The sequence below is a fragment of the Stegostoma tigrinum genome, chromosome 11, assembly GCF_030684315.1.
Source record: "Stegostoma tigrinum isolate sSteTig4 chromosome 11, sSteTig4.hap1, whole genome shotgun sequence".
Classification (NCBI taxonomy): Eukaryota; Metazoa; Chordata; class Chondrichthyes; order Orectolobiformes; family Stegostomatidae; genus Stegostoma; species Stegostoma tigrinum.
Window position 1 is genome coordinate 68,339,642 of NC_081364.1, and position 25,613 is coordinate 68,365,254.

A 25,613-nucleotide genomic window follows, 5' to 3' on the forward strand; every position below is an offset into this window, starting at 1 on the left:
GGGAGATGGGGATGAGGGGGATGGGCCTGGGGGGGATGGGGATGAGGTGGGTGGGAACAAGGGGGATGGGGAAGAGGTAGGTGGGAATGAGGGAGATAGGCCTGGGGGAAATGGTGAAGAGGTGGATGGGAATGAGGTGGATGGGCCTGGGGGAGATGGGGAAGAGGTGGATGGGCTTGGGGGAGGTGGATCTGAGGGAGATGGGCCTGGGGGAGATGGGCCTGAGGGAGATGGGGAAGAGGTAGACAGATGTGTTGGAACACCATTAACTGGAAAATCCAAGTTGCTGAATTTTGTAGGGAAAAAGAACATGAGTACATTGTTACCAAACATTCAATCCTGGGATGAAAAGAAAGAACTTGGACAAAATGATGGACGAGTGGAATTCCCATGTGCCTCTATAACTGCAGAACAGGAGGAGATATCTGAAAGGGACGATCCCAGTATCTCTTCCAAAAATATCGCGGAGAATGCCAATCCTGTAGACTCCAACTGTGTCCTTGGGTTTGCAGCTGACAGTGAACGCAGGCGACTCTTGGAACAGGACTGTGAGGGAAGAGGTGGGATGCTGCCTTTGTGCTTGGGAAGAGCTGGTTTGGAACGAGTGAGTAAGTCGGATGGTACGGTGGGTGTTGAAACCCCTATTACCGATGACTGGAACAACATGAGAACAAGAGCACGGTCTGTTAGTGTGAAAGTGCCTGGTACCGTGTTGGAAGAGGCTGGGATCCCGTTTCCAAAGGCAGGCGGAGCAGCAGGAGAAGATGGCAAATTCGGTGAAGTGTCTGGAAACATGAGGCAGTTTAGTGCAAAGCACAGGCGCTATACTTTCTATCCCCGTTCATATTCTGTCGAAGCGAAGAATCTGTCCATTTCTATTTACAGACAAACGGAGAGACTTTCTGATAACAAGTGGGAGAGAATGGAAGATAACCTCTCCCTATCTTCAGGCAGTTTGCTAAAACCGAATCCTCCCCCTACCTCTGCAGCCTCTAGTCCCTCCTCCGTGGTGGATATCCCTCCTCCCTTTCAACTGGCCAGCATCACCAAAAAGCCCATCACCAAAAGTTCGCCGTCACTCCTGCTCGAAAACGAATCTCTGGATAAGCATTTAAAACAGAACGCAAAGAAAAAGTCATCCTTCAAGCGCTTTTTGCCCATGAAATTTCGGAAGAAGATCGAAAATAAGATCGCAGTCGAGGTCAATGTGTGCAAGCCTGCCTTGGACACAGCCAAGGTCCTTGACCATGACCGCAGGAGTTTGGGGAATTCGCCGCAGATTAGGACGCGATCCGGGAAGATCCGAGTGTGGGACTCTCCCTCCACCTTCCTCATCAGCAAGGACAGCAAGAGGAAAGGGACGGCAAAACCTTTCAGCAGAAGTGTGACAAGGGTCGAATCCTTCGAGGACAGGTCACGGCTCTCTTACACGTCTCTCCCGTTAACCAAACCCAGATCCATTTCCTTCCCCAACGCCGACACATCTGATTATGAGAACATTCCAGCCGTCAGCTCGGACTATGAAAATGTACAGATCCCGCCCAGGAGGAATGGTCGCTCTGGGACCTTCACCGAATTCTTCGATGACCCCAGTAGAGCTTTTAACTCCGCCTCGGAGAATGATGGCTATGTGGACATGACCAACTTCAGGCCTTTCGAGAGCCGCAAGAACGTGGAGCAGGAGCTGGAGAGGTGAGCCCCTCCTTCCTCCCCGCAAATGAAAGCTGACACAGTTTGTTTGAGCTTTTTGCCTGGCGTTTGTTAGGGAGGTTCGCTAGAATGCCAATTTAAAACTTCACCGCTCTGTGAGGAGAGCTCCAACTGTTTGCGAAGGGCAAAACATGCCTGACAAACACACTGGAATGAAAAAAGTAAATATTATCACAGCCCAAGATTTGCAAATGAGACCAAAAAATAGGTGGAAGGCCAAGATGACCCCTCCCAAAAAAAAAACTGTAGAGGGTTATGGACATGCAGGCCAAATAAGTGAGAGAAAAAACTTGGCATGTGGAATGTAGGAGAAAATGTGTGGTTTTGCCTCTGGGCAGGGAGAACAGAGGAGTGAAAAGAGTATTGTTTAAATAGAGAAAGACTGCAGAAAGCTTCAGGACAGAAGGAGTTGTGAGATTTCATCGGCTGATCAAAAAAAGCTAGCCTCCAGGTTCAGCAGGTGGTAGAGAAGGCAAATGGAATGTTGGCCTTTATTTCAAAGGGAGTGGAGCATAAAAGTACAGTCGGTTCTGCTGTAACACAATAGTTGCGTTCCTGCGCAAAGTCGCATGATAGAAAATTGCACTATAGTAATACTGGGGCCTATGGGAATAGCGAGGTTTGGGGCAAACCACCAGAAAAATCACTCAAAATCGCTCCAAAATTAGCCAAAAGCTTAACACAAAGGGTAGCTCAGTTTGAATAAACATTTAATTCATGTCTAATAATGAAATAAAAGTAAATTTAACACCTTACCTTGAAGAAATGTAAAGAAGACTTGTTAGAGGTGGGGGGAGGTTTTGAAGTTGCTCTGTTGTTCATATTTATCATGTGGTGCTGGCGTGGAGACTGTTTCAGTGCTAACGTTGCACATGCTCAGGACGAAGCTCACGAAACGATCGTGTGATGTCAGCACGCACCAATGGAATCGCGTTATAGCCAACACAAGTTTGCGTTTTGAAAATAGCATTCCCCTGTTCGTCTCTCGAGTTATAGCCAATTTGTGTAGCCAGACCATGCGTTATAGCAGAACCGGCTGGAGAGAGATTTCGCTAAAACTGCACAACGCAGTAATCAATCACAACTGGAATACGGTGAACAGTTTTATTATCCTTACCTAAGAAAAGATATGCTGGCATTGGAGCAGTTCTGAGAAGGAACACTAGACTGATCCCAGATATGGAAAGACTGTCTTATGAGGAGAGTTTGAGTAGGTTGGGCCTCATTGGAACATCAAAGAATGAGAGGCAGCCTTCTTAAAACATGAAGATTCTTGATGTAGACAGTAGATGTAAAGAAGTTGTTTCCTCTTGTGGGAAAGTCTAGGAGCAATGTCAGAGTAAGGAGTCATACATTTAAATGAGAGATAAGGACGAATTTCATCTCTCAGAGGGCGGAGAGTCTGTAGAAGTCTTCACTGCAGAGAGCTGTTGAGGCTGGGTCATTCAACAGTTTCAAACCCGAGAGAGGGAGATTTTTAATCAGCAACGGAATGAGGGGTTATGGGGAAAGTGAAGGTGAGGACTATCGGATCGGTTATGATCTTACTGAATGTTGTGGAGTTGAATGGCCTGCTTCTCCTCTTATGGGGTTGGTGGGGGTGGCTCTTATGGCTTGGCAAGTGGGTTCTGGTAGAGATGTTGCCATGGAGAATGCTAAGTGAAGGTTAACTAACAGACCTGTTTGAATTTAAACTGGATAAGTCTGATTGATTAGGACATTATCCTGAGCTGTAACATATTGCATTGGGTTGTAATAGGTACAGTGCACATCCACTGGCAATTGACTATCAATCATTGTTAACTAGTGCATTTGCGAAAATGTTAGCTCTCTTAGTCAGTGTCTGCTTGCCAGCCAATCAGCTGTCTCCTCTCATGCAGTATAATGTTGAATTTCTTATTGGTTTCATATTCTTGTGAATTGTCCTAATGAGTGCAAGACAAAAAGCTTTAACCGAATTATCCTTTCTCAGCAATACTCAATCAGCTAAGTATTCCATTAAGAATGCTACTGAGGCCATAAAATTCAGTGAGGTGGGTAATGACCTTGTTATATGATTGACTTCATTGAAGGTGGTCAATACAAAAATGCCAATCAGATCTTTTCAAACACTGTATCAAATAGTAATTTGTATTCATTTTGTTTAAATGCACTGATTAATGGGCCACAGATAGGTTTTATTGTGTGTGATCCTATTCAGAGCAAGGGTGTGTGGTACCAGACCAAAGGCAGACTTGCAGATTTTCTGAGGACCGAACCAAACTGTGGGTCTAAAATATAGTAAGAACTGCAGATGCTGGAGTCTGAAGGTGGGTCCCAAACCGAAATGTCAACTTTGCTGCTCCTCTGATGCTGCCTGGCCTGCTGTGCTCATCCAGCTCCACTCTGTATTATCTGTGGATCTACAATACTGTTTGTTGGTAATTAGCATCTCTGCCATTAGTGTCCAACTCGCTCAGTATTACCCTTAAGTGGCTGCCTCAGTCACTGCTGCCTGATTCCTTCATTGTTGTCTATCTGATTTGTTAGTGTCTGCACCATTTAATAGCGTCTGCCCTGTCTATAAATGTCTGTCTAGTTAATTAGTGACTCCCTTAATGATTTCTGATGGATTCATTCATTATCATCTGTCTCAATCATTAGTATCTGTCTTGCTTATTAATGTCTGCCCAAACCACTTAGCTTAATATCCATTATTGGGAAAATATAATTGGAAGTCTATTACAAATGATATAATAAACCATTTCAGAATGCACATTAAAATGGAGCACAAACAGCATGGTCTAATGAAGAGAAAATCACGTCTGACAAATTTATTAGAATTCCTGGAAGGAAGGAAAAAGCAGGATAGTCAAAGGAGAAGCAGTGGGCATAATATATTTGGATTTTCAGAGGGCATTCGAGAAGGTACCACATGTTAGACAACTTAATGAGATAAGAGCCCCTGGTGCTGCAAGTAGTATATTAGCATGGATGGAGGATTGGCTAATTAATAGAAGACAGAGTGAGGGAAAAGTGAGTGCATTTTCAGAGTGGCAGCCTGTGGTTTGCCACAGGGATCAATGTTGGGGCCACAGTCATTTCCAGTATGCATTAATGACTTGCATGAGTCCTGCAGCCAAGTTTGTGGTTGACACAAAGATTGGTGGGAAGGCAATTGAAGAGGGTGATACCAAGAGGGTTACGGACAAGCTAAGCAAGTGGACAAAACCCTGGCAGATGGAATACAAGGGGAGGCAGATGGTGGAATTTGAATTCAAATTAAAACATCTGGAATTAAGAGTCTAAGTGATGACCATGAATTCATTATCAATTCTTGAAGAACTGCAGCTGCTGTAAATCAGGAACACAGACAGAAGTTTCTGGAAAAGCTCAGCAGGTCTGGCAGCATCATAAAAAAACCGAGTTAATGTTTCAGGTCCGGTGATCCTTCATCAGAACAGTTCTGAGGAAGGGTTACCAGACCCAAAATGATAATTCTGCCTTTACCTTCACAGACCTGCTGAGCTTTTCCAGCAACTTTCTTGTTGTTGTTCTTGTTGTTGTTGGAGAAACCTGGCATTTGCCTGCGTGTGACTCCAAACCCACAGCAATGTGATTGCCTCTCAACTGAGCTATTAGGGATGGGCAATGAATGCCAGCCTAGCTAGTGACACACTCAGCATATGAATGAATTTTTTAAAATGTAGGGAAATATGAAGTTATGGATTTTTAAAAATTTGCTAACAGGATGTGTCGCTCGGTGGCCCAGCATTTATTGCCCATCGAGAAGGTGGTGATGAGCTGCCTCCTTGAGCCGCTGCAGCCCTTGTGCAATAGGCTGACCCACAATGCCCTTAGGATGGGAATTCCAGGATTTTGTCCCAGGCACAGTTAAAGAACAGCGATATATTTGCAAGCCAGGATGGTGAGTGGGTTGGGGGTTATTTTGCAGATGATTGTGTTCCTATGTATCTGCTGCCATTTCCCTCCGAGGTGTTAGTTTTCACAGATTTGAAATGGGACTTTTTTTTAATTCAACTGTACAGTATGAATTTTGTGGCTGGGAGAACAGTTGTTGCCCGTCCTTAGTTGGCCAAAGGAAAATGGTGGTGAGCTGCATTCTTGAGTTCCTGCAGTCCATGTGCTGTAGGTTGACCCACAATGCTTTTAGGGAGGAATTCCAGGATTTTGACCCAGTGACTGTGAAGAAATGATGATATATTTCCAAATCAGGATTGTGAGTGGCTTGGAGGGGAATTTACAGGGGGATGGTGTTCCCATGTATCTGCTGCTCTTACCTTTGTAGATGGAAGTGGCTGTGCATTTGGAAGGTGCTGTCTGTGGATCTTTGGTGAAATTCCGCAGTGCATCTTATAGATAGTACACACTGCTGTTACTGAGCATTGGTGGTGGACGGAGTGGATGTTTGTGAATCTGGTGCCAATCAAGCGAGGGCTGCTTTGTCCTGGATGGTGTCAAGCTTCTTGAGTGTTGTTGGGCCTGAATTCATCCAGGCAAGTGGGTAGTATTCCATCACACTCCTGACTTGTGCCTTGTAGATGGTGGACAGACTTTGAGGAGTCAGATTGTGAGTTACTTGCCACAGTATTCCCAGCTTCTGACTTGCTCTTGTAGCCACTGTGTTTATGTGGCAAGCCCTGTTGTGTTTCTTGTCTATGGTAACCAGCAGAATGTTACTAGTGGGGGAATCAGTGATGTCAAGGGACAGTAGTTATATTGTCTCTTATTGGAGTTGGTCATTGCCTGGCGTTTTTGTGGTAAGAATGTTTCTAGCCACTTGTCAGCCGAACCCTGGATATTATCCAGGTCCTGTTGCATGTGAACATGGACTGTCTCTAAAGAATTGTGAATGTTGCTGAACATTGTGCAGTCATCAGTGAGCATCCCCAGTTCTGATGTTATGATGGAAGAAAGGTCATTCATAAAGCAACTGAAGATGGTTGGGCCTGGGACACTACCCTGAGTCTTAGGGCTTTAGTACATTCATTGGGTTGACACCTCATATTTAGGCATACCTGGTGCTGCTCCAGGCATGCCCTCCTGCACTCTTCATTGAACTTGGTGTCTGCATTGTTCATCCGTCTTTGATTTGTTCATCAGTTTCTGTCACGTTCATTAGTGTCCATCTCCTTCATCTGTATATCATTCATTCAATAGAGTGATACTGTAGGAATGGAGATATAATTTCAAGACAGGACGGTGAATGACTCGGAGAGGAACTTGCAGGTGGGGGTGTTCCTACGTATCTGCTGCCCATGCCCTTGTAGATATTAGTGGCCATAGTTTTGGAAGGTGCCATGGGTCTTGGTATCTGTTTCATCTATCAGTGTCTGATTCATTAATCTCTGTCTGACATTTAGTAGTGTCTGATTCATTCCTTATTGTCTAATTCATTCATCAGTGCCTGTCTCATTCGTTATTGTCTGTCTCATTAATTAGTTTCTGATTTGTCCATTCATGTCTGTCTCATCCATTTGTGGCTCATCTTTTTATTAATGTCTGATTTATTCATTTTTATCTGTCTTGTTCATTACTGTCTGTCTCGGTTATTAGTGCCTGATTTCTTAATTAGTGTGATTTGTTCTTAGCATTTAGCTTTTTCATTAGCGTTTGTTGACTCATTCATTAATGTCTTTCGTGTTCATGAGTGTCTTTTTCATTGGTATCTGCATTGTTCAAAAGTGTCTGTCTCATACGTTAGTCTCTGACTCATTTATTTGTGTCTGCCTCATTCAGTAGTATTTGATTTGTTCATTAGTGTCTGACTGTACCTTGTTAGTTGTGTTTGCGTCATTTGTTAGTGTCTAATTAGTCATTCCATTCAGCCCTTCCAATCATTCACCCTTGTTCATTAGCATCTCTCATTCATTGGTATCTCTCTTGTTCATGGTGTCTCATTCATTCATTGAAGTTTGTCTCATTCATTATCATCTGTTTCTTCTTCAGTGCCTGTTACATTTATCAGTGCCTGTCTCCTTCATTAGTGTCTCATCTGTTAATTAGTGTTTTGTTCATTAGTGTCTGACTTGTTCATTAAAGTCTGTCTAATTCATTGGTATCTAACTCAATCTTTTTCAGTTCATTAATGTCAGTGGTGTTCATTAGTGTCTGATTGGACCATTCATGTCTATATCATCCATTAGTGGATAGTGTAGGGGGAGGGGCTTGAATTAGTTCACAGGTCGGCGCAACATCGAGGGCCGAAGGACCTGCTCTGCGCTGTATTGTTCTATGTTCTATGTTCTATGTTCTATGTTCTATGTTCTATGTTCTATGTTCTATGTTCTGTGTTCTATTCGTCCCTGTCCCGTTTGTTGTGCCTGTCCCATTCATTATTTTCTGATTTGTACAACAGTGTCTGATTCATTCAATAGGGTCTGACTTGTTCTTTGGGTCTGATTCGATCATTCATGTCTGTCTCATTCACTGGTTCATTCACCAATGTCTGGTTGTCCTTTCATGTCTGTCTCATTCATTAGTGTCTTACTAATTCTTTATCTTGTTCATTTGTGTTGGTTTTGTTCGTTACAGTCTGATTCAATCATTACTGTTTGTTCATTTGTATCTGTCTTGTTCATCAGTATCTGATTCGCTCACCGGTGTTTGATACATTCCTTACTTGCTGATTCATCAATGGCTGTTGAATTTATTAATATCTGACTTGTTCTTTTGTTTCTGATTGGTTCATTAGTGACTGTCTTTTTTTGTCTTGTTCGTTTGTGTTTGTATCGATCGTGAGTGTCTCTCTCGTTCATGAGTGTGTGTTCCATTATTTGGTGTCTGTCTCATTCAGTAGTGTCTGATTTTCTTCATTAGTGTCTGTCATATTCATTAGTGTCTCATGCATGCATTCATGTCTGGTTTGAGGATCAGTGTCTGATTTGTTCAGATTGTGTTTCTTTCATTAGAATAGAATAGCAATCTTATAAAGATAATCTTATAAAGAAAGTGAAAAGTTTTGTAAGTCACCACATCACATTGTTTAAGTTAATGATAGAAGCCATAAATAAGAAAAGAAACAGAAAGTTCATCGCATTAGGGTGTGACTTGCTCGTTAGAGTCTGTGTCATTCATGAGCTTAGGGCTTGGATCGGTACCTGGAGGTATGATGTTATTGCTATTACTGAGACTTGGTTGAGGGAAGGGCATGACTGGCAGTTGTCCCAGGATATTGCTGCTTCAGGCGGGATAGAGAGGGAGGTAAAAGGGGTGGAGAAGTTGCAGTAATGGTCGAAGACGATATCACAGCCGCACTGAAGGAGGGCCCCATGGAGGACGCAAGCAGTGAGGCCATATGGGTAGAACTCAGAAATAGGAAGGATGCAGGAACAATGCTGGGGCTGTACGACAGGCCTCCCAACAGCGAGCGTGAGATAGAGGTACAAATATGCAAATAGGTAATGGAAAGGTGTAGGAGAAACAGGGTGGTGGTGATGGGGGATTTTAATTTTCCCAACATTGACTGGGATTCACTCAGTGTTAGGGGTCAAGATGGAGCAGAATTTGTAAGGTGTGTCCAGGAGGGTTTTCTAGAGCAGTATGTTGTATGTAGTCCAACTCAGGGAAGGGGCCATACTGGACCTGGTGCTGGGGAATGAACCCGGCCAGGTGGTTGATATTACAGTAGGGGACTACTTTGGAAATAGCGACCACAATTCCGTAAGTTTTACAATACTCATGGACAAGGATAGGAGTGGTCCTAAAGGAAGAGTACTAAACTGGGGGAAGGCTGACTATACCAAGATTCGGCAGGATCTGAGGAATGGAGATTGGGAGAAACTGTTTGAAGGTAAATCCACATTTGATATGCAGGAGAGACATGTTCCTATGAAAATGAGGAATAGAAAAGGCAAGATTAGGGAGCCATGGATGTCAGGTGAAATTGTGAGACTAGCCAAGCGAAAAAAGAAAGCGTACGTGAGGTCTAGGCGACTGAAGACAGACGAAGCTTTGCAAGAATATCAGGAATGTAGAGCGAATCTGAAAAAAAGGGATTAAGAGGGCTGAGAGAGGACATGAGATATTGCTGGCAAACATGGTTAAGGAAAATCCCAAAGCCTTTTATTCATATATAAAGAGCAAGAGGGTAACTAGAGAAAGGATTGGCCCACTTAAGGACAAAGAAGGAAAGTTATGAGCTGAGTCAGAGAAAATGGGTGATATTCTTAATGAGTACTTTGCATCGGTATTCACCAAGGAGAGGGACATGACGGATGTTGAGGTTAGGGATAGATGTTTGCTTAGTCTAGGTCAAGTTGACATAAGGAAGGAGGAAGTGTGAGGTATCCTAAAAGACATTAAGGTGGACAAGTCCCCAGGTCCGGATGTGATCTATCCCAGGGTACTGAGGGAAGCGAGAGAGGAAATAGCCGGGGCCCTAACAGATATCTTTGCAGTGTCCTTAGACATGGGTGAGGTCCCGGAGGATTGGAGACTTGCTCATGTTGTCCCCTTGTTTAAAGAGGGCAGCAAGGATAATCCAGGTAATTATCGACCAGTGAGCCTGACGTAAGTGGTAGGGACGCTACTGGAGAAGATACTGAGGGATAGGATCTATTCCCATTTGGAAGAAAATGGGCTTATCAGTGATAGGCAACATGGTTTTGCACAGGGAAGGTCATGTCTTACCAACTTAATCGAATTCTTTGAGGATGTGACAAAGTTGATTGATGAGGGAAAGGCTGTAGATGCCATATACATGGACTTCAGTAAGACGTTTGATAAGGTTCCCCATGGCAGGCTGATGGAGAAAGTGAAGTCACATGGGGTCCAGGGTGTGCTAGCTAGATGGATAAAGAACTGGCTGGGCAACAGGAGACAGAGGGTAGTAGTAGAAGGGAGTTTCTCAAATTGGAGACCTGTAACCAGTGGTGTTCCACAGGGATCTGTGCTGGGACCACTGTTGTTTTGTGATATATGTAAATGATCTGGAGGAAGGTGTAGGTGGTCTGATCAGCAAGTTTGCTGATGACACTAAGATTGGTGCAGTAGCATATAGTGAAGAGGACTGTCAGAGATTACAGCAGAATATAGATAAACTGGAGAGTTGGGCAGATAAATGGCAGATGGAGTTCAATCCGGCAAATGCGAGATGATGCATTTTGGAAAATCAAATTCAAGGGCGAACTATACAGTAAATGGAAAAGTCCTAGGGAAAACTGATGAACAGAGAGATCTGGGTGTTCAGGTCCATTGTTCCCTGAAGGTGACAACGCAGGTCAATAGGGTGGTCAAGAAGGCATATGGCATGCTTTCCTTCATTGGGCGGGGTTTTGAGTACAAGAGTTGGCAGGTCATGTTGCAGTTGTATAGGACTTTGGTTCGGCCACATTTGGAGTACTGTGTACAGTTCTGGTCGCCACATTACCAAAAGGATGTGGATGCTTTGGAGAGGGTGCAGAGGAGGTTCACCAGGATGTTGCCTGGTATGGAGGGTGCTAGCTATGAAGAGAGGTTGAGTAGATTAGGATCATTTTCATTAGAAAGATGGAGATTGAGGGGGGACCTGATTGAGGTCTACAAAATCATGAGGGGTATAGACAGGGTGGATAGCAAGAAGCTTTTTCCCAGAGTGGGGGACTCAATTACTGGGGGTGATGAGTTCAAAGTGAGAGGAGGAAAGTTTAAGGGAGATATGCGTGGAAAGTTCTTTACACAGAGGGTGGTGGGTGCCTGGAACGTGTTGCCAGTGGAGGTGGTAGACGCAGACAAGTTAGCGTCTTTTAAGGTGTATTTGGACAGGTACATGGATGGGCAGGGAGCAAATGGACACAGACTGTTAGAAAATAGATGACAGGTTAGACAGAGGATCTTGATCGGTGCAGGCTTGGAGGGCCGAAGGGCCTGTTCATGTGCTGTAGGTTTCTTTGTTCTTTGTTCTTTGTATATCTCATTGATTGGAATCTATCTTATTGATTAATTTCTGACTGGTTCACTAGTGTCTGCCTTGATGACTAGTGTATAATTCATTCATTTGTGTGCCTTATTCAACAATGTTTGACTTGTTCATTAATGACTGAATTATTCATCAATCTTCGATTATTTTTATTAATATCTAGTTTTTCCATATTTTGGTCATTTATGTCTGATTTGTCTGTCTTGTTCAGTAGTGTCTCATTCATTCATTACTGTCTACTCCCTTCATAAGTATCTGATTTGTTTATTTGATTTTTTTTTCTATTTATTTGTGGGATGTGGGCGTTGCTGGCTGGCCAGCATTTCTTGCCCATCCCTAGTTGCCCTTGAGAAGGTGGTGGTGAGCTGGCTTCTTGAACTGCAGCAGACCTCCTGCTGAGCCACAATGCTCTTAGGGAGGGAATTCCAAGGTTTTGACCCAACGACAGTGAAGGAACGGTGATATATTTCCAAGTCAGGATGGCGAGTGGCTTGGAGGTGGTGGAGTTTCCGTATATCTGATGCTCTCATCTTTCTTATTGGAAGTAGTCGTGGGTTTGGAAGGTGCTGTCTAAAGATCTTTGGTGATTTTCTGACATTTTCGTTAGCGTCTGGTTCATTCACTCATTTCTGAATCATTCTTTCATGTCTTGTTCCTACATTAGTGTCTGTCTCGTTGCTTAGAGTCTGTGTCATTCATTTGTGTGTGCCTCATCCTTTAGTGTCTGATTCACTCATTCATGTCTGTCTCGTACATTAGCAAGTGTCTCGTTAGTGTGAACTAGTTGCTGATTTATTCATCAGTGTCTGACTCGTTCAGTATTTTATGTTCATTTCATTATTTTCATTCTTGTTCGTGAAAGTCCAAGTTGCTAATTAATGTGTGATTTGTTCATTCATGTCTGTCTCCTTGATTAATACCTGACTTGTTCTTTCTTGTCTGCCTCATGTATCCATATCTGTCATGCTCATTAGGCTCTGTCTTAATCATTAGTGTCTGTCTCATTCATCAGTGTCAGTCTTGTTCATTCATGTCTGATTCCTTCATTGGTGCCTGATTCACTCATTGATCTCCGTATTTTTATTAACATCTGGCTCTTTCATCAGAGTATGTCTTAGTCATTCATGTCTGATTTGTCAGTTGGCATCTGTCTCATTCAGTAATGTCTGATTCATATATTACTGTCTCATTCAAAGGTGTCTGTCTCATTCATTAGTGTCATATTCAGTCATTGTGTCTGATTTGTTCATTTGTATCTGATTCATTCAATTATGCCTAAATTGTTCATTAATGTCTCATTCATGCATTCACGTCTGATCCATTCGTTAATGTCTATATTGTTCACTACTATCTGTCTAGGTTATTAATATCTGTCTAATTATTTGATTTTGTCTCATTCATTACTGTCTGTCTCGTTCATTAATGCCTGATTCATTCAATAGTGTGGCATTTGTTCATTAGTGTCTGATTTCTTCATTGGCGTCTGTCTGCTTCTTTGGCATCTGTCTGGTTCGTTGATGTCTGTCTGGTTCATTGGCATCTGTCTGGTTCGTTGGCGTCTGTCTGGTTCGTTGGCGTCTGTCTGGTTCATTGGCATCTGTCTGGTTCATTGGCGTCTGTCTCACTCATTGGTGAACAGTGAGAACCTCAGTACGTAGTGACACTTGTTGTTTGTGCACTAAGTGTCTACACACAGCTTGATGCAGCTGCTCACAAAGGTGGCCATCAGAATCAGGGCAATGGAGATAACAAGGTGTAGAGCTGGATGAACACAGCAGGCCAAGCAGCATCTTAGGAGCAGGAAAGCTGACGGTTTGGGCCTAGACCCTTCATCAGAAATGGTGGGTACATTAGTCCCCCTCTTATCCAGAGTTTTGTACTTAGAGTTACTGTGGACACTGTGAACAAATACTGTATGGGCCCTACTTTCTCCTGCGTTATCATTTTACTCTTAACGTACTTGCAAAATAACGTTGGATTTTTCTTCATTTTGCCTGTAGTGTTCTCTCATACCCCTTTTAGCTCTCCTGATTTTCTTTTTTATTTCCAATTTACACGTTTTATGTTCTTCTTGACTTTTCGGTGTTTTGAGCCCTGGACATCTGCAAAAAGCCTCCTTTTTTTCTCTTTATCCAATCCGGTATATCCCTTATTATTTGGTGGTCCCACTCTTACTTTATCTTGGAATATGTTGGCTCTGTACTCTCCCTATTTCCTTCTTGAGTGCCTCCTATTGTTCTCAGAGAGATTTACCTGCAAGTATCTGTACTTAGTCCGCTCTGACCAAATAATATCGAATTTTATTAAAATCAGCCTTCTTCTAGTTGAGATCTCAGGCCGATCGTTGTCCTTTTTTTGCAACACTCACAAATCTAAGGGAGTTATGATCGCTGTTTCCAAAATGCTCCTCCACTGATATTTCAAGCACTTGTCTAGCTTTGTTGCCTAAAATTAAGTCCAGGACTGCCCCTTGTCTTGTAGAACTTTCTACATATTGGCTTAAAATGCATCCAGAACAGCTTTTTAACAATTCTACTCCCTTCAAACTTTTCACACTATTACTACCCCAGTTAATGTGGGGGGAGTTCATTTCCTATAACTTTTAGCTTAGATTGGATTAGATTACCTACAGTGTGGAAACAGGCCCTTCAGCCCACAAGTCCACACCGCCCCTTGAGGCATCCCACCCAGATCCATCCACTGATAATCCACACACCCCTGAACATTACGGGCAATTTAGCACGGCCGATCCACCTAAACTGCACATCTTTGGACTGTGGGAGGAAACCCATGCAGACGGGGGGAGAATGTGCAAACTCCACACAGACAGTCGCCCGAGTCTGGAATCGAACCTGGGTCCCTGGCGCTGTGAGGCTGCAGTGCTAACCACTGAAATGTAAAGAAGAGGTGATATTTTAGGTCAGACAATGCATGTTGGGTGTGAGACCTTGATTAGAATCTGTTTGTGTTTTGGTTTGGATTTAAACTTTATTCCTAAACAAGGAATTTATAAAACACCATATTGACTGACTGTCTATACAAAATAGAATGTATCTGTAAATCCAAATTCACCCCATTGTGTGTGTGTGTTTGTGTGTGTGTGTAGTGTGGCGGGGTCACCTGTAGTGTAACATGAACCCAAGATCCTGGGTGAGACTGTCCCCACGGGGACTGAACTTGGGTATCAGCCTCTGCTCAGTGACTCTGGGTTGTTGTATATCCCAAAGTCCGCCCTTAGAATGTTTACATGAAGGTCCGAGGCCAAATGTCCTTGACCGCTGAAGTGTTACCCATGAGAGGGAACATTTGTGTTATTGCACAGTGTCCATTCATCTGTTGTCGTAGCATCTGCAATGTTTCACCAACGTACTATGCCTCGAGGCATCCTCATCTGCAGCATAAGAGATCGACAACAATGGCCGAGTCACATGACTATCTGCTCTGCATGTGCTGGGTGATGTTCCCACGTGTGATGGTACTATCCATGTTGAAGATCTGACATGTGTTGCAGAGGTTGTCATGACAGGGTTGTACAGTGTCATGGTTGATGTTGTCCTGAAGGCTGTGAATAATGGTCTGTTTAAAGTCTGGTGGTTGTTTGAAGGTGAGAAGTGGCAGTGTGGGGAAGATCCTGGTGAGGTCCTTACCATCATTGGTAATGTGTTGATGGCTGTGAAGAACATGGCGTAGTTTCTCCATCCTGAGAAATACAGGACAACGAAGGGCACCCTGTTAGATGAAACTCATATCTGTCTTCTGAGGAGGTAGATAGATTTCCAATCACTGAAAGAATCAAGAGTTAGAGGGACATGGTAAGAACATGTAGTTGATGATTATCAAAGCAGTAATGATGTTAATGAATGGTAGAGCAGACTCAATGGGCTGAAGATTTTTTCCGTTCCTCAGACTTATGGGTCTGGTAGAAGTGTGAAATAATGCATCTTTGTAGGATAGAGACAGTACAAAATAAAGGTTTCAACTTTAGAGGAGCTAAGAGATCTGGAAGTTACATTGAAACATAGAAAATAGCTGCAGGTTGTAGGCCATTCGGCCCATCGAATTAGCAGCACCATTCAATATGATCATGGCTGATCATGTAATCTCAGTATCCCATTCCCGCCCTCTCCGCATACCCCGTGATCCCTTTAGCCACAAGGGCAACATCCAGCTCCCTCTTGAATATATCTAATCCCATTAGCTTCCTGTTGGAGAGAATTCTGCAGGTTAACCACTTCCAGAGTGAATAAATTCTTCCTTATTTCAGTCCTGAATGGCTTACCCCTTATTCTTCAACTGTGGCCCCTTGCTCTGATCTTTCCCAATATTGAGAACATTCTCCCCACATCTAACCTGTCCAATACCATCAGGATATTGTATGTTTCTATGTGGAGGTTTATATGTTACGGTGTAGGGGTAGACAAATTCACACAACACAAGGTTATAGTCCAACAGATTTATTTGAAATCACAAGCTTCTGGAGCACTGCTGTTTTGTCAGGCAATTTCAGATAAACCTGTTGGAATATACGGTTTGAGAATGCTGTTACCAAAGTATGGAATCTCCACTTGATTCCATTGTGATACTTAGCCTGAGTTTAAACTTAATCTAATTCCAATTCTACATGATCCCTGATGCTGGTTCAATTCATTTGTTTTTTTTTAACTCAAAAAAATTAACTTCTCTTTATCCTGACACTCCAGTCTAGTATTACTAATAACATCTTGTTTTACAATCATTTTATTCCTTTCAACTCTTTTATATTTTAAGTTTTCTGTTTTGCCCATTTTATGCCATCACAAGAGTTCTCAGTACCTCAGGCTTGATACACATCTCTGTCAAAGGTCTTGTCAGTACCTACTGAAAATGAAAAGAGTTTCCAAGAGAATTTACAGACTCTGGGAAGTTCTCTCCCTATACCACTGGGTAGTTCCCTTTGAGCTCTGAGTAACTTCTGCTTAGAATTATGGATATTGTTTTTATACACACTGGACCTGAAATGTTAACTCTTGTTTCCTCTCCACAGATGTTGGCAGACCTGCCGAGTTCCTCCAGCAATTTCTGATTTTGTTTCAGATTTCCAACATCTGCAGTTGTTTCGGTTTTTTCTCAAATCCATATGTTTAACCTAGAATTTGAAAATTCCAAATTCGTGTTAAATGATGCATTTAAATCTCTTCACGACAGAGATCTTTTCTTTTTGAAGATTCACATGCCATGGACTTTAACTACATTCTGACTGTAAATTCCACATCATTGTGAAAGTAACAGATGTGACATGGCTGTATATATTCATGAACTGGCCATTGCACATCCAGCACCCTCTGCTTTTCATCCTGTCTCTCTCCATATGTTGTATCTCTAGTCCCTCCCTCTCAAAGTGGAACTACTTGGCAATTTACTGTGAGTACATGGGGAGAGCCCACTGTCAGAGAATCTGCAGGTTGGAACTAAAGCAGTAAAGTTTAAAGTGGTGCTTGTTGTTGCAGTGTTGAGAGTGAGACTCTGACAGCATGTACACCTAGTGGAGACGAGCTCGTATCAGATGTGGAGATTGGAAACAGTTCAGAGTCTGAGGAGATCAATAGAGACCTGGCTGAACAGGTACGTGTGGCACGGGTTATGTATGACTAACTGGGATGGTCTGTCTGTCAGGAGAAGGATAGTATGCTAAACATGCCGGGGAATCTCATAGTGATGGAGTATTTTAACTCTCACAAGTTAATGGAAGAAAAATAGGAATGTAGAAAACGTTGATATTGAAGGGGTGGCATTCTTCAACAGTAGTTGATTCTATATCCCAGGTATTAAATGAAGCAGCTGAGCACATTTCAGAGGCCTTATCAGTAATTTTACAAGGTTACTTCAATCTGGAAGCTGGATGAACACAGCAGGCCAAGCAGCATCTCAGGAGCACAAAAGCTGATGTTTCAGCTTTTGTGCTCCTGAGATGCTGCTTGGCCTGCTGTGTTCATCCAGCTTTACACTTTATTATCTTGGATTCTCCAGCATCTGCAGTTCCCATTATCTCTGTCAATCTGGAAGCTGTTCCTTTCACTTGGAGAATTGTGTGCGTCATTCTGCTCTTTAAGAAAGGTGAGAGAACAAAATCAGGGACTGACAGATCAGTTAGTCTAGTATGTGTCATTGGGAAATTCCTCATGACTGTAATAAAGATTGTCTGAAGATGTTAAAAATCTTCAGCTAATCATAGAGCTGAACATGCCTGAAATATCAGACAAAATCTTAGAGTTGTGGCAAGAGTAGGTGCACAAGGGAATATCTCTAGATGTTATTTAGCTTTGAGAAGGCACTTGATAATAGTCTTTGAACCTGATGTTGAAGCTGACAGATTTGAAGGTAAGTTTACTGACCTGATTTAAGAATTGGTTCAGCATTTGGGGGTAGGGAACGGGAACAATGGACAGTATAGGAACACATTGTCCCTCCAGGATCTGTATTGGAGTCTTTGTTATTCATGGAACAAAATTCATGGACAAAGCCAAGGCAAAGGTGAGGTACCCCTGTGGACCTATAAAAGGATAGAACAAGAGATTTTCTAAACTGTGAAAAGCTTGAAGCAATTCAGTTCCAAAGAGATTGGGCGTTCCAGGTACACTGTCATTTAAATGACATGACAAGAAACAGATAGTTGTCTAAAAGGCCTATGAAATGCTGGCCTTTATAACTTAACATCTAGAGTACAAGAGGGTATTAAGCTGTACCCAAACCTTGGTTAAACCAAGACCATTTTCAGAAGAAGGGTCTAGGCCCGAAACATCAGCTTTCCTACTCCTATGATGCTGCTTGGCCTGCTGTGTTCATCCAGCTGTATACCTTGTTACCTTAGACCACACGGTGATCAGTTCTGGGCTCACAGTTCAGGAACAGTACCCTGACCTGGGAGTCAGTGGAGCAAAGATTGACTAAAATGGTACCTGGATTTCAAGTGGTTAGCGCTGCTGCCTCACAGTGCCAGGGACTTGGGTTCGATTCCACCCTTGCGTGGCTGTCTGTGTGGAGTTTCCACATTCTCCCTGTGTCTGTGTGGTTTTCCTCTGGGTGCTCCAGTTTCCTCCACAGTCCAAAGATGTGCAGGTTAAGGTGGATTGGCCATGGGAATTTGCCTATAGTGTTCAGGGATGTGTAGATTAGGCGGGTTATAGGGACATGGGTCTGGGTGGGATGCTGCGAGCGTTGGTACAGACTTGTTGGGCCGAAGAGCCTGTTTCCACACTTTAGGGATTCAATAATCTAAATATGCGTTGCATTGCCAGGAAATTAGCACATCTTGACAAAAACTTGATGGAGTAATTTGGGATATTCTATGGAATTGATGTGCTACATTAGAAAGTATTGCGATGGGCTGGGTTGTCAAGTAAGAGGGGACATAGCCGTGTGAATTCGTTTCATGTCCTCCTCCAGCAGTGATTGTAGAAACATTTCACCTGTAAGAGAGGTTACAATGTTATGCTGTTGCCCAACAATGGTAACTGGTGTCTGGATAATTGTAAGTTTGAAATCTGAAATTGCTCGGGATTTTATTAACCAGTGTTTTCAGGGACAGGCATACAGAGCTCCATCATTGTGGATCATCACAATCACATGAACAGATTGGAGATTTTTTGGACCTTGTGATCACCTTGCAGTTTATGGGAGTGAGTATAACCACCGGAACTAAATATTCATTCATTTTCCTACAGAGTAATGTTGAAATGGAAGCCTATCACATTGTGAAAGCCCTAACAACTTCTGAGAGAATGTAAGTAGTAACCTTTGTCAATGTGATTTTGATACCTGCAAGTTACTTTGAATGCACTGAGTTTTACAAGTTTGTATCAGTCTATTACTTTCTGTTTGACTTTCATAGGTACGTCAGTGTGCTGAAGCTCCTACACACAGTGAGTACGAGCTTAATTGTTGACAGGCTTGTTCCTTGGTGTGTACGTGGAATGTGCGTGGATCAGGGGTTATCACTCCCATCCATCATCCTACCTGACCTCTCTGCCTGCCCTGACTTCTCACCCCGATACCTTTCCCTGACCTAAGTGCTCACCCTGCACCGAACACCCCCCCGCACCTGATGAGATCACTTGCCCAGCCCTGAACTCTCACTTTGTTCTGACTTCTCATAATGCGTCAGACCCCTCACCCTGCTTCTGAACTCTGTAAAGACCATGTCTTTTAATTTTTCTGTGGTTTTGATTGTGGACTTAGATGAGAAAAGAACTCATTTTAAAGCAAGGAGTGTTGAAGGACTACTGCAGTTTATAAAAGCAAATAACCTGACGCTCATTGTAAGTACTGTTTACAAAGCTGCTAGTTCAAGCGGATGACAGTTCAGATGAGTTGGGCCGAGGGCCATGTACAAATGGAGATTCAGGCAGTAACAAGTAGCTGATTGGTTTGTGGGCTAGTGACCAGTTATAATTGACAAAGGCCATCTGCCTGCCAAAACCTTAGGACCCAGGAACCTGAATAGCTTAGTGCTATGAACAAAATAGTGAAAAGCCATCATATACCTCCAAGTTCAGGAGCTGTTTCAGTTCTGTTACTTCAGAGTAGTTTAATCTTGACAAAAAAAAAGGCTTTTCAGAAGTTGTTATGACTAATAAGTTAGACTCTTCTTACAAGCATGAGCCAACCACCCTGTATCTTCTGCAAAGCTAGTGAAAGTATCTGGGAAAGGAAGACTGAAAAGCAGAGTTCTGCTTGGTGTAAGAATCATCCCAGCAGATCATACAAACTGAAATAACTGAAAAGTTTTCTCAGCCACCCCAGGCTCATTAACTGGCATTATTTAGCCTATCACTGTGTGAGTTGCAATTTTAAGTTGTTCAGCTATGTTGCAATGAGTAATAATGGCTGACCTGGAGCTGGAGTCCAATTGTGTCAAAGTTATTTTGTGTTAAGGATAGAAACCTGGTCTGAGCTTTCAGTCAATCTGGGCCTGAAAGTTGGGAAATTCTGTGTTTTTTTAAAAAAAAACTTCTGTAATGACTCAGGGAGCAGCAGATGTTGATTTACAGCATACTACCCTAGTCAGACCTGATATCCCTCTCCCTGTCCCTGACCCTCACCTCCTCCCTGACCCTGACCCCTCTCCCTGATCCTCCCCCACCTGACCCTCACCCCTCTCCCTGACCCTCACCCTTCTCCCTGACCCTGATCATGGGCCTTCACTCCACCCAAACCCCTATCCTGCCTTGAATCCTGGACCCAGCCCCCTGCCGTGATCCTTCACCCTGCACTTGAACTCTTTCTCTGACCTGACCCCTTATCCTGACCAGACATCCGAATCTGCCATGTACCTTCATCATGTCCTTGCCCCACATCTTACCCTGACCCATTCTCCAGCACTGAGTCACCATCATCCCACACCCCCTCACTCTTACTTTTCACCTGGCTCTTGACCCCTCACAGTGAGCTCTTTCCACAGCCCTGCTTCCACCGAGGCCTTGTTGGCTGGGATCGCGGTTAGCAATGAGCCTGCTTTTGTGAGCGGGTCCGAATAGGGACGGAGGTGGGAAGCAGGAGATGAGTCAGAAGACGAGGGCATGACCAGTTGCCAAAGAGAACACAAGATGGAACATTCTTGCTGAGAGCATTCTATGATGCTGAGAACTGGTTTCACATAATAACAGTAATTTTGATCAGGGCACCTTAAGTTGTTGCTGAGTGTTGGTGAAGCAGTTAACACTGAACGAGAATGAGTGTCAGGAAGAGGATGTCACTATAAAGGAATGCTTAGCTTCTCTCAGTGAGCTCATACAGCAAAACATTCCTCTCCTCACTTTTAGGAATGAATGTATTATTCCCCATCAGTCCTTCAGTTCAATCTGAATAACCAGGGTGAGTTCACACATTCAATTTGGGTTGTTTTATCTTCCAACAGGACTTCAGAGGAGTTGCCTTGAAGGCTGTTGATGGTGAAGTGTGCCCTGTGTTGGACCGGGAAGTAGTCACTTTCATCCTGCGTGCTGTTTCTGAGCTCCTTGATCTCCACCAGGAAATACTGCAGGAGTTGGAGCAGAGTGTGACTGAATGGTACATCAGTAATCCTCCATCACTATTGGAAGCCTGACAGTGGGGGATGATTGGGGTGACTAGAAGCAGGCCTCTTGCATGTTGCTGTGCGCTTGGTTGTTCAATACCACTTCCCTAGGAATGAGGAGATTAGATTAGATTCCCTACAGTGTGGAAACAGGCCCTTTGGCCCAACAAGTCCACACCGCTCTTTGAAGCATCCCACCTAGATCTATCCCCATCTCCATCCCCTTATAACCCACAAACCCCTGAGCACTACAGGCAATTTAGCATGGCCAATTCACCTAGCCTGCTCATCTTTGGACTGTGGGAGGAAACCGGAGAGCCAGGTGGAAACCCACGCAGACACGGGGAGAATGTGCAGACACCACACAGACAGTTGCCCGAGGCTGGAATTGAACCTGGGTCCCTGGTGCTGTGAGGCTGCAGTGCTAACCACTGAGCCACCGTGCCGCCCCTAGATCATCCTGGATGTTCAGGAGGCTACATTAAAAATAATTGGCTGGCTTTCAGGTCTGTGGGAAATGACTGAAAGAGGGAATACAGGACACACAAACACATGTTACTTTGCAAAGTGAAGAATGCAGCAGAGAATGGTAGGTACAGATCATCATTGTCACCACCTACTGCCAAAGGTCCAGCTACCATACCCTAATCTCAATACAGAATCCAGTCTCATAGGCCCTCGTCCCTCAATAGACAGTCTGGGCGAAGGGCTGTCAGGGCAAGGGTGTGTCGGAACACAACGTGTTATGGCAAGCAGCGTCAGGGGCAAGGGGAGTTCAAATGTTTTGTGATGAAATTTGCTGCTGGTACAAAGACTGAGGGGGAAGGTTCTGAGAGGTCTGACAGGCTTAAAAGTAGACAAATCTCCTAGGGCTGGATGAAATGCATCCCAGATTGTTGCATGAGGCATGTCAGGAAATTACAGGGGTGTTTGCAAAAAAACAAGTGTTTAAATCATAGAGTCCCTATAGTGTGGAGAAGCAGGCCATTCAGTCCACACCCACCCCCTAAACAGCATTACACCCAGCCCTGCCCCACTACCCAATCCCAGAAACCCTGCATTTCCCATGGAGAATCCACCTAACTTGCACATCCCAGGCAATTTAGCACAGCCAATTCACCTAACCTTTGGATTGCGGGAGGAAACTGGAACAAACCCACACAGACATGGGGAGAATGTACAAACTCCACACAGACAGTTGCCAAAGGGTGGAATTGAACCCAGGTCCCTGATGCTGTGAGGCAGCAGTACTAACCGCTGAGGCATCCTGAGCATTGGAGAAATGCCAGAGGACTAGAGGACAGCAAATGTGACAGCGTTATTCAGGTAGAGAGCAAGGAATAAACCAGGAAACTGCAGGCCAGACAGTCGAACCTAAACCTTATCAGGTTGCAAAATATCAGCTAATAGGTGGGGAAACTAATGATGCTCTTCTGAGGGACGGAATTAATCTGCATGTGGAGCAGAAGAGATTAATCAAGAACCGTCAGCATGTTTTGTGAAGGTGTGGGCAGACATGAACTTATAGAGTCATGGAATCACATTGCATAGAAACAGGCCCTTTTTTCATCCAATCTGAACATAATCCCAAACTAAACTGGTCCCACCTGCCTGCTCCTGGCCCATATCTCCCCAAACACTTCTTATTCATGTACTTAGCTAAATGTCATTTAAACATTGCAACTGTGCCTGCATTCAAACACTTCCAACGGAAGTTCATTCCACACCCAAACCACCCTCTGTGTAGAAAAAATATGCCTCTCATGTCTTTTTTAAATCACACTCCTCTCACCTTAATAATGTGCTCTGTATTCTTGAAATTCCCCCATCCTAGGGAAAAGATACTGACCATTAACCCTATCAATACCTCTCATGATTTTATAAACCCTATCAACCTCCTATGCTTCAGTGAGAAAAGTCCCAGCCTATCCAGCCTTTCTTCATAACTCAAACCTTCCATACCCAGCAACATCCTGGTAAATATCCTCTGAACCCTCTCCAGCTTAATAATATTCTTCCCATAACAGGATGACCAGAAGTGGACAAAGTATTCCAGCTGAGGTCTCACCAACATCCTGCACAACCTTAATATGACATCCCAACTCTGCTACTCATGGGATTGAGCAGTGAAGGCAAATGTGCTAAACGCCTTTTTAACCACCTTGCCTACATGTAATGCAAACTTCAATGAATTGTGTACCTGAACCCCTTGCTCCCTCTGTTCTACAATGCCACCCAGGGACCTACCATCAATTGTAAAAGTCGTGCCCTGTTTGTTTTACCAAAATGCAATACGTCATATTTATCCAAATTGAACTCTGTCTACCATTTTTCAGCCCATTGATCCATTTGATCGAGTTCCCTTTGTAATCTTAGAAAACCTTCTTCACTGTCTACAATGCCGCGAATTTTGGTGTCATCCGCAAACTTACTAACCATGCCTTCTATATTCTCATCCCAATCATTTATATAAATGACAAACAAAAAAAGACCCAGAACCAGTCCCTGTGGAACCACTGCTCGTCTCCGTACTGAAAAGCAGCCCTCGACCACCACTCTCTGTCTCCTGTTGTTAAGCCAATTATGTGTCCAATTGGTTACCTCACCTTGAATCCCATGTGACCTTACTTTACCAACTAGTCTACCATGCGGAACCTTGTCAAAGGCTTTACTAAAATCCAAATAAACAATGTCTACAGCTCTGCCCTCATCAGTCTTTTTGGAACTTCCTCAAAAGGTTTGTGAGACATGACTTGCCTCGCACAAAACCATGCTGATTATCCCTCATCAATTTTTGCCTCTCTAAATGTTTATAAATCATTTCTTTCAGAATAGCCTCCAAAAATTTACCCACAACCGAAGTCAGACTCAGTTCCCCAGTTTTTCCTTACATCCCTCCTTAAACAAAGACACAATATTAGCCACCCTCCAGTCAGCAGGCACCTCACTGTAAGTTATAGATGATGCAAATATTTCTGCAAGGAGTCTCGCAATTCCCTCCCTTACTTTCCACATGTTCTGGGATACATTAGATCAGGTCCCAGCGATATATTTACCTGCATATTCTCTAGGAACCTCACGAACTTCCTCTTGTGTAATGTGAACTAATTTTAGAACTGATTTATTTCCCTGAATTCTGTAGCTCCCATTTCATTCTCCGCACTAAAAACTGATGCGGAATATTCATTTAATATATCTCTCATCTCCTGGGGTTCAGCACAAATATGACCTCTGATCTTTAAGTGGCCCGACTCTGTCTACTAGTTACCTTTTTACTCTTAATGTATTTGTAGAATCTCTTTGTGTTATCCTTCACCATATCCACACTTTGCTTTCCCAATTTCCTTCTTAAGAAAGCTTCTACACTCTTTATATTGATTAAAGGATTCATTTGAACCCAGTTGGCTATATTTAATATGAGATTCTCTTTTATTCTTGACTAGAACCTCAATATTTTTATTAGACCATAAGACCATAAGACATAGGAGTGGAAGTAAGGCCATTCGGCCCATCAAGTCCACTCCGCCATTTAAATCATGGCTGATGGGCTTTTCAACACCACTTCCCTGCACTCTCCCCGTAGCCCTTGATTCCTTTTGAGATCAAGAATTTGTCGATCTCTGCCTTGAAGGCATCCAATGTCCCGGCCTCCACTGCACTCTGCAGCAATGAATTCCACAAGCCCACCACTCTCTGGCTGAAGAAATGTCGTCTCATTTCAGTTTTATATTTACCCCCTCTAATTTTAAGGCTGTGCCTACGGGTCCTAGTCTCCCCGCCTAACGGAAACAACTTACTAGCGTCCACCCCTTCTAAACCATACATTATCTTGTAAGTATCTATTAGATCTCCCCTCAACCTTCTAAACTCTAATGAGTACAATCCCAGGATCCTTAGCCGTTCATCGTACGTTAAACCTACCATTCCAGGGATCATCCATGTGAATCTCCGCTG

At 43.5% G+C, this 25,613-nt stretch overlaps 1 protein-coding gene across 1 annotated transcript in view; it reads left to right on the forward strand.

The window, feature by feature from the left end:
• The first annotated feature begins 229 nt into the window (after positions 1-229).
• LOC125460617 (FYVE, RhoGEF and PH domain-containing protein 5-like) overlaps positions 230-25,613 on the forward strand; it is a 102,308-nt gene continuing 76,924 nt past the window's right edge. The window contains exons 1-5 of the mRNA XM_048548274.2: positions 230-1,692; positions 17,095-17,209; positions 19,309-19,367; positions 19,476-19,506; positions 21,501-21,652. Coding sequence (XP_048404231.1) covers positions 311-1,692; positions 17,095-17,209; positions 19,309-19,367; positions 19,476-19,506; positions 21,501-21,652 — 1,739 coding nt within the window. The 5' untranslated portion in view covers positions 230-310. The remainder of the gene's footprint in view (positions 1,693-17,094; positions 17,210-19,308; positions 19,368-19,475; positions 19,507-21,500; positions 21,653-25,613) is intronic.